This window comes from Ctenocephalides felis, unplaced genomic scaffold, assembly GCF_003426905.1.
Source record: "Ctenocephalides felis isolate EL2017-DRISC unplaced genomic scaffold, ASM342690v1 CF-g0.4_SCAFFOLD_01170, whole genome shotgun sequence".
In the NCBI taxonomy this organism is placed as follows: domain Eukaryota; kingdom Metazoa; phylum Arthropoda; class Insecta; order Siphonaptera; family Pulicidae; genus Ctenocephalides; species Ctenocephalides felis.
In genome coordinates this window covers 45,902,157-45,917,216 of record NW_020537324.1, presented here as the reverse complement: position 1 = coordinate 45,917,216, position 15,060 = coordinate 45,902,157, and the positions used below count along the sequence as shown (strand labels likewise).

The following is a 15,060-nucleotide window of genomic DNA, read 5'->3' as shown; positions in this document are numbered from 1 at the left end:
CTGCAAGTTTATCTATCTATATCTATCTGTCTATCATTCTATCAGTTTTCCTGTCTAACTTTTCTTTTCTACTTTTCTATCTCTTTGCCTCTCTACCTGTATGCTAGTCTATCTGTCTACTAATTTACCAGTAATTCTTATTGTATATGAATCAATAATTAAGATTTTTAAAGACCGTATAGTATTTGACTAACAAATGTAAATGCAAACCTAATGCTTTTCAAATCATTCTAATTGGATGCTCCGTTCTCTCAAAAGCGTCTATTTTTTCTCTCTATCTCCGAAACAGCTTGATCTGCCTTTGCAAAAAATTAATCAAAAAGAACTAAATATTTTTAGCCCTCATCAAATACTATATTTGACTACAGACTTTAATTCTGAACATTAGTTAAGTCGGCCCGAAGTGGAGTGTTTTGATGATATACAAATATTTGACGAAAATGGTCATAGTAATCTTGAGGTCAACGATAAACAATGGTTTATAATTTTTTTTGTTCAATGTTACTATTTTGTTTAAATATAATGTATAAGAATAAACCATTATTATAATGATTTTAACTTCAAGAAAAAGACCATAATTGAAAATGTATGAAAAATGGGGTAGTTTTCTTTCAAATTGACATTGCTTAAAACTGACACAAAAATGAAATAAATCATTTCCTCTCCTTGTTAAGAAGGGATACGAGAAAGAAAATATCGGTAAACACTAACTAAATTAGTACTGATTAGAAAAAATAGTATTTTGAAAATCTAAAAATTTACATTTTTTTTAAAAAATCATCAAATTTCAAAAATTCAACTTTATGAAGGGATGAATTTAAGAAATTGCAGATCGAGTTGAAAAATCCAAAAGATATAATTTTCTCATGATATGTTGGGAATCACTTTTCACAAGATGTTCATCATTGAAAAACTTGTTGTGCCACTTTGTCCGAATTCGGTTCTACTACATAAACAAAAAGAAATATTTTTAACTTTGCAAAGGCGTAAGAGCCACAAAATCTAACTTGGTCATTTTATGTTTTCTAGACGTTTCACGTTATTCTGAATCGCGTGAAACCAGATTTTGAAATATGTTTTTTATGTAGGGAAAAAATGCCTTCATGCATGGCATACTTGAATGCTTCGCCTAGATATGTTGTTAGTCAATAATAATAATACTAACTAAAATATCTGCCTTGCTCTTTCCTTGCTTTATGAGAAAAGGATCTAAAATATTATATTTGGCTCTTTTAATTGGTGTCATTCACTTTTCCACCAAACGCACGTATATAAAAACTTCTCTTGCAAATATGGTGGTGGTGTTGCATACGGTCTCCGATGTCAGCATTACTTCCATCAAAGAATTTGGTGTGATCCCTATATTCAATGCTGCCTTTGTATCGTTCATTCCTCATTAAAATGTGGTCACACAAAGATGCTTTGCATCTTCAATTTTTCCTGAACATGACGGACGGGCACTCAAGCGAGTTGTCGTGCTTGAAGCGTGCAGGCGTTTGATAGTATGCTGGAAAACGTCCGTGCTCTGAAAACTTCTGTGAAAGATAATAGTTATTCAATTCTAAAACTTTGTATGGTAACGAACATCCTAAAATATTATATGTCTATGACAAGTATTAGTATTGGCCTTCTTGAATTGTTTTAATCAACAACGGGAGGCGGTAGTCCGGATGGTGCGGCTATCCGGGCTATTTAGGTAAATTATAAAATATTAGTAGTTATTAGTAAATTAGTTAAAGTTATTAGATTAATCATAAAAATCGAATTTTGATTTGAATAATGGTCTCTCAAGACAAGACATTATCAATTAAATTGAAGTATTTTGCATCTCGTCAGAGCAAAATGCCACTTTAACGCAGTCTAGCAGATAAACATCATGAATCTTGGGAAAGAACCCATAAAGAATGGTGATAAATATAATACTTATTATTCAAATTTTTATAAAATATCCGATAATTTGATTTTCATATGCTCAATGATACTTTTTGATGACAAAATTGCGTTTTTTTAAGCTTTTTGTTCTAGAATTTTGAAACCGCTTGAGCTGTTTTCTCAAAAATTTAGTCAATTCTCTATTCCCATAATGCAAGTAAAATGTTTTTCGAATCATTCAAATCGGCCGCTCTGTTCTCTCAAAAACTGAATTAGCATTTTTGGGAAATTTTTCCATGTATCTTCGAAACGGCTGGACATGCCTTTGCAAAAAAAATTATCATCACGTCTCTCCATCAATAGGAATCAAATGCTTTTTGAACAATTCAAATCGGATAATCCGTGTTTCCGAAATCGACGACCAAAAATTGTATTCGCACATACACACACAAGCTCGTACGCCCACACACATGCATTCGTCTTTTCTAAAGTATGCGCAAATGTTCAGGAGGTCTTGAAACGTAAAAATATATAATAATATTCGTGAATTTTATACGATTACTAGGGAGAGCGGACTTACCCACAGAAAGTTAAAAATCTGAAACGAATGTTTTCAAACAATTTAACTATTTTCAATCATAAATTGCTTATAGAATATTTCTTTTATCACCTTCTTTGCCCTTTCTAATTATGGGTGCGGATTGATAGTACTCCGTTACAGTTCTGCAAAATTGAAAATGTCTGATCAATACAATTGGATAAAGCATTCTTCTGTTCCAAACAGAAATTCTGTGAAATTGATCTGTTATGTTAGTCCAAAATGAGACCTGTTATGTTTAAGTATTTATTGAGGAATGAATATCAATTAGAGATTAGGCTTGCAGTAGACAATAGTAATTTCAAAAAATATCTATCTATAATTATCATATATTCGTTAACAAAACATGTTTATGCTGTTATTTAAGGCAAATATAAATAATATATACCTTATGTTCTGCGTGTCCCAAATATAGTACCAATACCAAATTACAGCCAAATATGTATGTCAGTGAACAGTAGCATCATTTAAAACCTAAATGCTGCAGATTCAAAAATTCCTATGTTGAAGTAGAAATTTAAATGATTTTTAATTAATTTTATTTATAAAATTGTTCTTATATGTACAATTGGTATTATTTTTATTATATTCTTAAAATTACACAATATGCATGCAGTAAACAGATATTGTAATATTTGAGGATTCTTGAAAATTAATATTTGATTTCATGTACAGAAATTACGCACAGCGATAAGATTACACTTTATAAAAACTATTGTTTTTACATACTATTATAGAGTATTTTTTAGTAATTTTAAAAATAGGAATGATATGAATGTATTATGAAATGCTTATCTTAGATATATGAATGTACATAGATTTGTTGTTGTTGGTTATTGATTCCATAATTATATAGAGTGTTTATTGAGAATACTCTTTTATTAAATATTTAGCGATGGTATTTAATTGGATGTTATTCGTTCCTTCGTATATTGATCCTATTTTAGCGTCTCTATAGAATTTTTCTTGAGGAAAATCTCTTGTGAAACCAACACCTCCCATCCAGTCAATGCATTGTCGGCAAACTTGGCTAGCCAGTTCTAATTTATAAGAAATTTTTATTAAGCTTGAGAGTGATTTTATGAAACTATATTTAGGGGCGTTGTTATGACAACGCTATGTCTTCGTGGAAATTAGTAGTAAAATCTGTAAAAATGCTATGTTTTTACTGGGCAGTCAAGTGATTTAGATATAAAACCTAACCAAAAACCGATAAACGTTAAAAAACAATGTTATCATAATTGCATCTTTCTGATATGACATTGATAACACAAGCGTGAAGTTAGGTTTTATCTGTAAAACACCTGCCCGCACAGCAAATACATAGCATTTTGACAGTTTTGACTACCCATTTATATACCGATACAAAAGTGCCGTGACATAAGTTGAGATAATTATGTATCATATTTATACTTTCAAATTCTTTTTAGTTCTCATACATTAATTATGGTAATAATAAAATAAATATAAAATAAACTTTTTTAAAACCTTATATTCCTAGATATATATAGATTTCAAACCTGATGCAAAGTATTTGGCCATTGCTGCTTCTTTAACAAAGCTTTCGCCACTTTCTACCAAACGAGCAGCATTATAGACCAATAACCGTGCAGCTTCAATTTGTGTGGCTGCTAAGGCAATTTGGTGCTGCATTGCCTTTAATAAAATAATTCAAACACATGTTAATAAATTAGTGCTTAATAAATTAGATTAGTGTAAATGTAGATTATATTTCAAAATTAAATCAGATTTACTTGAAATTCGAATATATTTCTGCCGAATTGTTTACGTTCGAGGGTGTATGGAATGGTAGCATCTAAGCATCCTTGTGCTGTTCCAATCATTTGAGCGCCGATTCCAATTCTACCTTCGTTTAAAAATCCAGCGGCATATTTGTAACCATGACCGTATGTTCCTATAAAAATGAATAATAAAATAATTCAATTTTCTTCGATTATTAATTCATTGTTTTTTCATTATATTCTGTGAAACTTCATATGAAAAATTATTTTATTATTTTCTTTATTTTATTATATATAAAAGTCTTATATATAAAAATGGAGCTCGATATTATGTTAGGTATGCTAAAACTCGAAAACGGCTGAACCGATTTGGCCAGTTTTAGTTTTAAAATATTCGTGGTAATCCTGATATTGTGGAAAAGGTGGGAAATTTATTTAAAACCACGTGAAAACTTCATATTTTTAATTTAAATTTTTTTATAAAACGTATTTTAAAATGAATCAATGGCCGGTGGCACATATGTGAAATGGTTTTGACAGATTCTATTAAATTTAATATGATGTTTTAGATAAATATTACTTATTTGTAGCAAGTAGTATTATTTATACATAAAAACATTATTGAGCTGGTCTTGCAAGTGCTATTAGAACTTCAAAATATCAACCTTTTTGATATGTTAATATGAAAATACACTTTTGGCTTTATAGCATTCTTTTTTTGCCAATCATGTTTTCTTCAAACACTATGCTCCGAATGAACTCATTTTTATAATTTTATACATATTTGTATTTATAAAACATTATCTATATTATATTATTATATTATTTATGTTATTTAAATTAATTTCCTAAATTTGGAATCGATCAGCCGCGATATTTTGACTAATCATTTATTTCCAGTTGTAACAGACAACAATTTAAATAAGAAGATTTATTGATAACACAAATAATAACTTTGGAACATATATAGGATATATAAAATTAGCAAATCTAATTTTTCTGGCGAAAACAAACCTCCCTCAAAAAGTTTGTAACGAAGAAAATTAATTTGTTTTATTTTACAATAATTATTATACGTGTATTTTTTCTCCTTCTTTCTTTCAAAATCCTCTCTCTTACAGTTTAGTACAAAAACTATATAAGAATTAAAAGCGCCTTGTCAAAATCTAGATAAAATTCAATTCGCAATTCGATTTATGTCAATATAAGGTACACAACTGTAAGTGCACTTTTTCATTTAAAAATATGTTTCGTTTTAAAGCGATAAGTGAATTTGCAAAATTCTCACGTATATAGCAAAACCTGTAAAAACCAACATTATATGAAAGAAAAATATACTGACAATCTGTATCGAAATTCGTCGTCTGCAAATAAGAAGATTTCTATCGATAAGAGTTCTGAGTGGGTGTACTATACTGTCAACATATTTATTTAATTTGTGTCATAATTATTTAGAATTGTTCTAATTCGCTGATAATAAAATTCAAGGTAAACAGACTTATTTCTGTTATGAAATATTCCCGTGTAAGCCAACTCTCATCTATTATTAGATTTATATTTAGAAAGTTTTGCATATTCAGTAAAGTCACAAACTTTCTGAAACGGGAAACAAATAATTTGTATTGCTTAATGAAAATCTATATAATGCTATTTCTCAAACTCATATAATATGTATTAAAAAGTAAATGAAAGCTTTAGGTGGAACAGTGAGTTTTGTGAGGTTTAGTTTTAAGTAAGGTGACCTTATTTTTACAGGTCAAAAACGAAACGGCAACTTATAGTTAATCTAATCCAGGGGCATAGGCTAATTAAGTTAAGTCTCATTTAAATTAACAAAAACTATTTATGAAAATTGTGTTTTTTTAAATCAATCAAACCAAGATAATCTGGAACAAAAGATCTGAATGCGCGACAAATATAGCTGTTAGAAAAATCCGGGACACAAGGTAGAAATCCGGGACTGTCCCGGCCAAAACTGGACGAATGGACACCTAATTTTCAAAATTTTTCAATTATGGACAAAATTCCTAAATTTGTAATATTATTAGCTATTTTACTCGCTGAATCTAAAGACCTCGGTTGCAAAAAATTACGAAATTTTTCAACTTAACTGCCTTAATTTTAATAGCAAGAACGATTTGATAATTTTCTATGTAATTATATGTTTATTATTACCTAAAATATTTTCTTCTGGTACTCTAACATCTTCAAAAGTTAACATGCATGTTCCAGAAGCACGAATTCCTAGTTTTTCTTCTTTTTTCTGTACAGTGAAGCCTGGCATCGATCGCTCTAAAATAAAGCATGTAATACCCCTGTATCCCTATAAAAAATTATCTGTTCATCTATTACACTTTAGAGCTGATAATTTAATAATGCTAACCTGAGATGGGTCTGCATTCGCCATAACTAGGAAAATTTCTGCAATATCTGAATTTGAAATCCACATTTTAGATCCATTAATAATATAATCACTTCCATCTTTCTTGGCAGTCGTTTTTAATGAAAATGCATCGGATCCAGATGAGGGTTCCGTTAAACAAAAACTGCCAACCTGAAGAAACAAAAATATCTAACTATTGTTTTTTGATGGAAAAATTTTAGATATGAAAGAAACACTGGTTAGCTAAGTCCTAAAATTTAAATTTCTCAAGCAACATAACGTTTGAAACAAAAATTATTTAATTACGTTGAACAATTAATATTTAATAAATATTATTTATAGACGTAAATATGAAATGCTGATAAACAAAAAAAGTAATCATCGATTTTTAGTCATTACAAATAAATTTGCATTAACAATTTTCTAAAAAGATGCTGATTTGAATTTAAAGACATTTTGTCAACAAATATTTAATTATTTATTTTCCCCCAAAATTTTTCAAATATTGTTATATCAAATTTCATATAAATCAGGCAGAACAAGCAATCATTGACAATAATTTATTAACCATATATAGTCATTCCTATGAATTAAATACTTACTGTATTTTGTGCTAATCGTGTAAGATATTTTTCCTTCTGTTCTTTATTCCCCAGTTTAACTATCAGTGAATTGATCAAGGTGTTCTGCAAATCTACCAATATACATACAGACGGATCAACTTTTGCCAATTCCTCCACTGTTAATATAGTTGTCATAAAATTACATCCGGATCCACCGTATTCATTATCAATTTCTATTCCCATCAACTGTAAAGTTGAAAATATATGAGATCAAATCAATCATTTTGCCTATATTTGTTTAAAATAAAATAAATACTTGTAAATCGAAATTCGTAATCATCTCTTCTTAACAATTAGTGATTAGTTTATAAATTTGGAGAAGCATATGTTATCAAAGGTAGTCACGCGAACTAATATAAACATAGAAAAATAAACATAGCATGCGGAGGATTTAACTCTCCAATTGCAATAGTTTGAATGGGTTTAAATAAATTGATCCTTTCTAACTGAATATTGTTTCATATAATAATACCTATATCTTCTCATAAACGGTCACTTTGAATAAAACTTTATGAATGATATACAAGAGAAAACGTTAACTATAGACATATGCATATGATTCGCAAAGTTTGATATTTAATTATAGTTGCTAGAAAATTGGAGTTCAGTCTAGTAATTAATCTATAGCATTAATAAAAGTTGGAGTTCGGTCTAGTCTGCTTGGTTTAAGAAATAAACCCTAAATCTTAGTATAAAATATTTAAAAACGCTAAAAACCATCTATAAGTACTAAATAACCAAGTTGCATTTATGACGTCTGCAATAAGGTTAATATTCTCAAATGCAATACTTGCATGTTGATGCAATACGCAATGAATATTAATTTATTCAGTGAAAGTAACTAAGCGTAAATACAGTACATACAAATACTATACAATTATACTCGTGGTATATTGAAGTGGCTTAAAGTAAATTGTAGAATCTTTCCGACGAATGAAGATATTTTTTTAGATTATTATAGGAATATTCTTGGAACGTTTCTATAAAGATCAAAGAAATTATAATATTTGAAATATCTCAAATAATTTCGATAGGATTTAAAAAAAACATGTGCATGTGCAAAAATTAACTGCATCCTTATACCTAAAATTTAGATTTTTCTTTTCTTTTTCTTCAGACTGATCTTGGAAATTTGATCTCCCAAAAATAAATTTGAATATTTGCTTAGCAATATATAATATGATTTTCAGTTATATTTTCTATTATTTATGTATATATACATAAATAATAGAAAATATAACTGAAAATAAGCACTCGTTATGTTTCAAACAAACGAGGATCATTGCACGATGTGACTAGGGTAACACTGACTACCAAATTACCCCTGACTAATTGTAATAATAAACTCCTTTTAAATGTAAGTGCACATAATTACAACTGCAGTTATACAATATTTAAAAGTATGTTTAAATTCTTACCCCATTTTCGAATAACATATCCACTACTGATGGGTCAATTTTTTCTTCTATATCCATTTTCTTAACTAGTGGTAGAATTTGTTCTTTAGCTAATTTGGCAACTGTAAATAATTTTAAAATACATTAACACTTAGATTTTAAATATTAAAATAAATATTTAAAGCTTGAATGCATTATACTGCACTCGTTTAAAATACTTATCGAGCAAAAATCTAATTTCCTATATTATTAGCTTTGTTTATTATTTTGTGGTTCTATTAGCTTTGCCCTCACATGGCCCCAAATTAGATTTTAAGTCCGGTTTCGACCAGAACAAATATTAAATGATTTGATTTAGATCGAAAATCGTAAAAGGCCGAAACTTTTCCAGATTTAAGAAGCACCGTGCAACAAAAAAGTGGCGACTGGTTATATCCATATTTTTTGAAGTTATAGCTGAGACCACAGGAGATGTTCAACGTACTATTGACACATTTAAAGATTCTGTATATGATGATTAGAAGGATAAGCTTTTAGATATGAAGCTAATATTTATTTATACAAAATATTTATGATATACAAGTTTCAAGTCAACTTTACTTAAAAATATAAAATTAATAAAATAATAGGGCATTCGAAAGTGTAACGTAGTTTCGAAGAGTTGAAGTAAGCTGAAGATCATTTTATGGAGTGATGGTGATGCATCTATCCACAATTTGGAAGAGTAAATTAAATGTATGCAGTACTATACGAAATTATATGAACTCAACCATCAATTCAACTTTAAGCGTTATCAAAATTAACAAAAAAATAAAGTTAATTTTTTCGCCAAAGCTTCAAGTAGAATTAATTTAAGGTTCGAATAATAAATATATCAAAGTAAACAGTTAAACATATACCTAATTATCTAGTTTATAGGAATCTACATGCAGACAAAGGGCTCTACTGATATACAATATAAATATATTGAACTATTATTCTCCTTTTAAACAAACAAATTTAGCAAACAAAATCCAAATTTACCAATTTAAATAACTGACAATTATACGAAAATATAATTAATAAAATTCCTGCGTATTTGCACAATTTAACCATTATAATCATTGTTACCGTTGATAACATCCAAACTAAATAAACAAACACTTGTCTGATTATTTATATAAAATTAGTTGGTTTGGTATTTAGCCTTGAGGCAAGTTACGTGAACTTACCGATATGTTTAAATAATCGACTTAATAAGTATTCCGGGTGGATTTATTACACATAATTGAAAATGAACGAACACTTTGACTTGACATAATTGAAAACGAACGAACATTTTCAAAAATCAATAATTTTTACAATTGAACCAGTTTCCAGGACATTAATGGTTTATTATGTTCAAGACCAAGTGCTCTATCATTATACCAAGTAATAAGTATAATTTTAATTTTAACAAATGTCAAAAGAACTACTCATTTTCTCAAACTTTGATGACTTTTTAAAATGAAACTATTTGTCGTAAGGCCGTAATATTTCAGTAAGTTCTATAAGACCATGGTATATACGCTAAAAAAATTCCATAAAAATCGGTTTAAATTTTTTTTCAACAGTTAATTACAAGAAAACGGCTCGGTAGATTTTCACCTAAAACTAATCAGTATCATTCCCAACTAATATCTATCGAACAGTTTTTGGTTTTTTAAAATCGATTCGGTAGAATGAGCTTAAATGCGGACGAAAAGTTTAACACTTTTTTTCAAATTACAAAGAAACGGCTTGGCAGATCGTCGCACAAAACTGACAAACAACAGTCCTCACCGAAATACATCAAATGGCTTTTAAATTTCTGAAATCGGTTCAGGCGTTTTTGAGAAAACGTCGATCAAAGCAAAAAAAACTACTATACTGTATGTTTAATTGCAACTCAAAGGTTTAATACGCACTGGAATACAGGTTTACTATACATATAAATAATATAATAATAATATGATTGTAATAGAGATAATATTTTAAATAGTTGAAAGGTAAAATAATTGCTAGTCTAAAGAAACAAAATATGCCAAAACAAATTGTCCTATCACAAACTACTTTTTGGATTGAAAGACTATTAAGTTCTGATTGCTATTTAGTGGTGGTCATTTTTTGCGTTTTTAGTATTAGGATCTTCTCGCGCAGCTTGATTTTTATAGATATCCTATTGATTTTGTTGTTCGTTTTTCGAACAGCAATCAGAACATACTAGTCCTATGATACTTCCTAATTGCTTTTTTTTAGAATACTAGTCAACATGATTTTGAGTTTAAATTAAATGTCAAAGAACATATTGAAATTTATATTTTCAAATATGAACCAATATCAATACTGTTTTTTATCAGGTTGGTGTCGAAACTTAAACTTTCTGGTTGACGGAGACGATATTCTTGATACTTTTATACTTTTTATGCTTGATATTTATGCAACAAATTATCTTTTCCTCAAATGAAACAAGAAATAATCTAAATATATCAGTTCATGTAAAAACTACAATACTGCTCCTTTGAGAATAATGAAATAATATCGATATAAACTAAATCCACAAATATAAAACGTTATCTTTTGCATTGACCTTATTATTTGCTGATCACATTTTTAATGTTTTCGAAACTGCATGACTATTCGCTGATTTTACGTCAGATAAAAATAATTACGTATTTGCAGTTCAAATAATAAACAATATGCTCGACCGTTTGTAAGAAAAAAATATCGTTTATTGAAAATAACAATCAGGCAGTCTATTTATAGATAAACAAATTTAGATATGAATATTATTTTAAATCAGTGATATTTGGATAACTGTAGGTATATGAGATGTATAATATTAATATGAAACTGGTGGTGTATGGCATCGTACCTTAAGGCAAATTGCTGGAACATTCCGTACCGTAATGAAATGTTCGAGGAATACTTCAAATAGATTATTATAAATAGTGTAACATTTGTCTAATATTTATTTATAAGAATTATATAAACTGAATTACAGAGTGAAAGTTATTTATTTAACGAAGTATATAAGTGAGCTTTAGAACTGTAGTCAGAATTAAAATTGAAATCTCAATTATTTTCAAATATACAAAAAAAAAATTGACAATTTTTTTCCCGGAAGCCATTGTTTTGTCAACACAAGCAGAAAGTTTTTTGAATCATTCAATTCGGATGCTTATTTAACTCAAAACTGCCATTTTTTGTATATTAATAACCATTTCTTCCAATCATTACTAATTGAATGTTGTTTAGATCATTTAAATGGGATGCTTCGTTCTCTCAAAAAATCAGATTTTCTGCACTTTGTGCTCTTTATCCCCGTAACGGCTGGACCTGCCTTTGTCAAAAACTAATCAGCACATCTCTCTATCAATGGGAATCGAATGTTTCTTGAACCATTCAAATCGGTTGATCCGTGCGCCCGAAAACGTGAACGAAAAAATGCAGACATACAAAACACACACACACATCCATTTTTTCTGAGGTATGCCAAAATGTTCAGAAACCTTCAAAACGTCGAGAAATGTAAAAATTTTCAATTTCGATTAAACGGATCGTCCATTACAATAATATACCCTACGGTAAGTTATTAATATGAACATATCTGAAACATCAAGTACTAATTTATATTACTATTTTTTTTTTAAATTAATCGCATCTTCCAAGTTAATCTCGATTATGGAATTAATTAGTATGTGTTTAAACATTACTAATTAAAAGAATACTATAAAACTAAATTTGATTTTAGGAAGTTATAATCAATTATATATTTCACTGTTAATAAATGTTCTGAAAGTTGTGTTTTGTGTTAAGTTATTATCTCAATTGCTAAAGGCAGTCTTAACACTAATCAGCACACATCTCCTCATCAATAACAATTGAGTATTTTTGGAATCATTCAAATCGATTCATGCTCTTAAAACCGTGGACGAAAAATGGAATCCAAACATGCATACACACACATCCATTTTTCTTAGGTATGCCAAAATGTTCAGAAACCTTTGAAACGTAAAGATATGCAAAAATTTTCATTTTTTCATTTTCATTTTCATTTTCAATTTTTGTGCGATTACTATAAATTAATAGTTATATAATAATATACTCATCATTGCCTAATAGTTTATATGCCAGGATGTCATTACACAATTAAATATAAATGAATCAGATGATACTACCAAAGTTTCATGCTAAATTTAAAATATTCCACGATTATATTTTAAATGAATATGAAAAAAAATTGAATCTATTGCTTATTTGAAAAATCATTGGAAATATTGCAATATAAATTATTTTATTATAACTTTCAAAATAACTTCACTTATTAATTTAACTCTTTCGACTCAGATGCCGCCCCTGCGACGGCAAAATTCATATAAATCTCGCAATTCGCGGGTGGAAAGGGTTAAAAATAGTTCTATCTAAAGCGAAGTAATTAAACACACGTATATTTGCGATATAGATATAATAAAATATAATCACCTGTTTCTTTCATCATAAGCTCATCTTCTGATAAAAATGTGAGTGGTGCAGGCTGCTCACATGTTTTTTGATAAACTTTGGACGTCGATGAGAATTGCCGAATAACATTTCTCTGGGCCTGCGAATAAAAGAAATGTTAAGATGACTTATTATAATTCATTTAAATAGAATCATTGCAATTTTACGTAATCTTAGAACTGCATTTTATTGACACAGCTTAAACAATTCAACTTTGAACTATAAATTGAAGCACACAAATTATATGTTGATATAAAAATGTTAATTTTTTTTCTCGAAAGTTTTATCCAACCTTCTTACGATTGCAGGTTGAAGAATGGTGGGATTATTTATTTCAATTTCAGAACACATAGAAATAATCTTAATTTTTTTAAGAGTAAATTTCCGAAACTCGAGCGTTACCAAGTTTTATCGAACGGTTTTAAATTTTTTTAAAAAGGTTCAGCCGTTTTTGAAAAAAACGTTGACTTCTAGGGTTAATTTTAACAAACGCAAAAATGCGGATTATTTTTTCAAACTTTGTTTAAATTAAACGACTTGTGAAGCAATAACATTTTAGTATGATATTGTACAATAGTTTAGTATAATTCATAAAAAATTGTCAAAAAAGTGCATTATCATGTCAGTGTTATAGAGTTATATGTAAATTTATTGCTGTTTATTATTAATTAAAAAAATAGTAGTCATGGCCTCGTGCTTTGAGACAAATTGCTGGTACTTCCCGTATTGTAATGAAATATTCGAAAAATTTTAAATATTTTCAGACTGAATTAAAATTGAAAGCCAAAAAAACTTTAGATATTTAAATTTTTTTTTAATTTTGAAATAATTTTTTTTTGCCATCCCCAAAAACATTTTTCACGCTGTCAACACAAGCAGAATATTTAACGCTCTTAATAACCGCTATTTTTTGCACTTTTTGCTCCGTATCTCCAAAATGGCCAAAACTGCCTTTGAAAAAACTAATCAGCACGACTTCCCGTCAATACGAACCGAATATTTTTTGAATCATTCTAATCGGATGTCCGCTTCTCGCAAAAACCAAGTTTCCATTTTCTGCACTATTTGCTCCATATCTCCTAAACGGCTAAACCTGTCATTGCCGAAAACTAATCAGCACATGTCCCTATCAAAAGAAATCGAATGTACTTTGAATCTTTAAAATCAAATGATGTGTTCTCTCAAAAACTACCATTTTCTGCACATTTAGGTACGTAACTCCGAAACCGCTAAACCTGTCTTTGTCAAAAACTAATCAGCACATACCGCCATCAGTGGTAATCGAGTTTTTTTTATCAAATTGGTTGATCCGTGCGCTCGAAATCGCAGACGAAAAATTGTATCCATACATACATATAAATACATACACAATCACTTTTTCTTAAAATATGCCAAAACGTTCAAAATTCCTTGAAAAGCTAAGATACACAAAATTTTCATTTTAGATTTGTGGACAATTACTACAACTTACCCCAACGTAAGTTAATCATCTTTACCAAAAACTAATAAGCACTGTTTCCAACCAAAATCTTTCGAACGGGTTTTGAATTTTAAAAATCTATTCAAGATTGTGGATTAAAATGTGGACGAAAAATTTACCACGTTTTTGCTAATTATAAAGAAAAGACGTCCTCTTCAAGATAAACCGATGGGCTTTTAAATAACTTCCCGGTTAAAAATTTAAAATGAAAATTTATACATCTTTAAGTTTTAGGAGTTTCTGAACATTTTGGAATACCTTAGAAAAAAATTGATGTATGTGTTTGTGTTCGGATACAAATTATCCCATGCAGGAGATCGCCAGACTTGACAAAGGGGCCAAGCTTGGGCCAGTAATGGGAAGCCTAGCTACGGCATTAACCAGTATTGGGCTGGCGTGGGCCTGGCTACTTAACCGGGCAGCCTCGGCCATGCCAACGATTACCCAGACTTGGGCCAAAACTGG

The 15,060-nt window shown here is 29.1% G+C and overlaps 1 protein-coding gene across 1 annotated transcript; it reads right to left on the bottom strand.

The window, feature by feature from the left end:
• Window positions 1-3,252: 3,252 nt before the first annotated feature.
• LOC113366333 (short/branched chain specific acyl-CoA dehydrogenase, mitochondrial-like) lies at window positions 3,253-13,209 on the bottom strand. The gene is made up of 8 exons (XM_026607921.1): window positions 13,098-13,209; window positions 8,637-8,737; window positions 7,198-7,404; window positions 6,596-6,766; window positions 6,388-6,535; window positions 4,225-4,385; window positions 3,991-4,126; window positions 3,253-3,510 (listed from the first exon to the last, which is right to left on the bottom strand). Exons 1-8 carry the CDS (start codon window positions 13,111-13,113, stop codon window positions 3,332-3,334), a joined length of 1,119 nt encoding a protein of 372 aa, XP_026463706.1. The 5' UTR covers window positions 13,114-13,209; the 3' UTR covers window positions 3,253-3,331.
• Window positions 13,210-15,060: the final 1,851 nt, after the last annotated feature.

Excerpts from the sequence above, each read along its gene's own strand:
- LOC113366333 (XM_026607921.1), bottom strand. Across the intron at positions 7,405-8,636 it reads ATATGTTATTCGAAAATGGG|TTGATGGGAATAGAAATTGA; the intron begins GTAAGAATTTAA and ends TCAACTTTACAG. Across the intron at positions 6,767-7,197 it reads CACGATTAGCACAAAATACA|GTTGGCAGTTTTTGTTTAAC; the intron begins GTAAGTATTTAA and ends TTGTTTCTTCAG.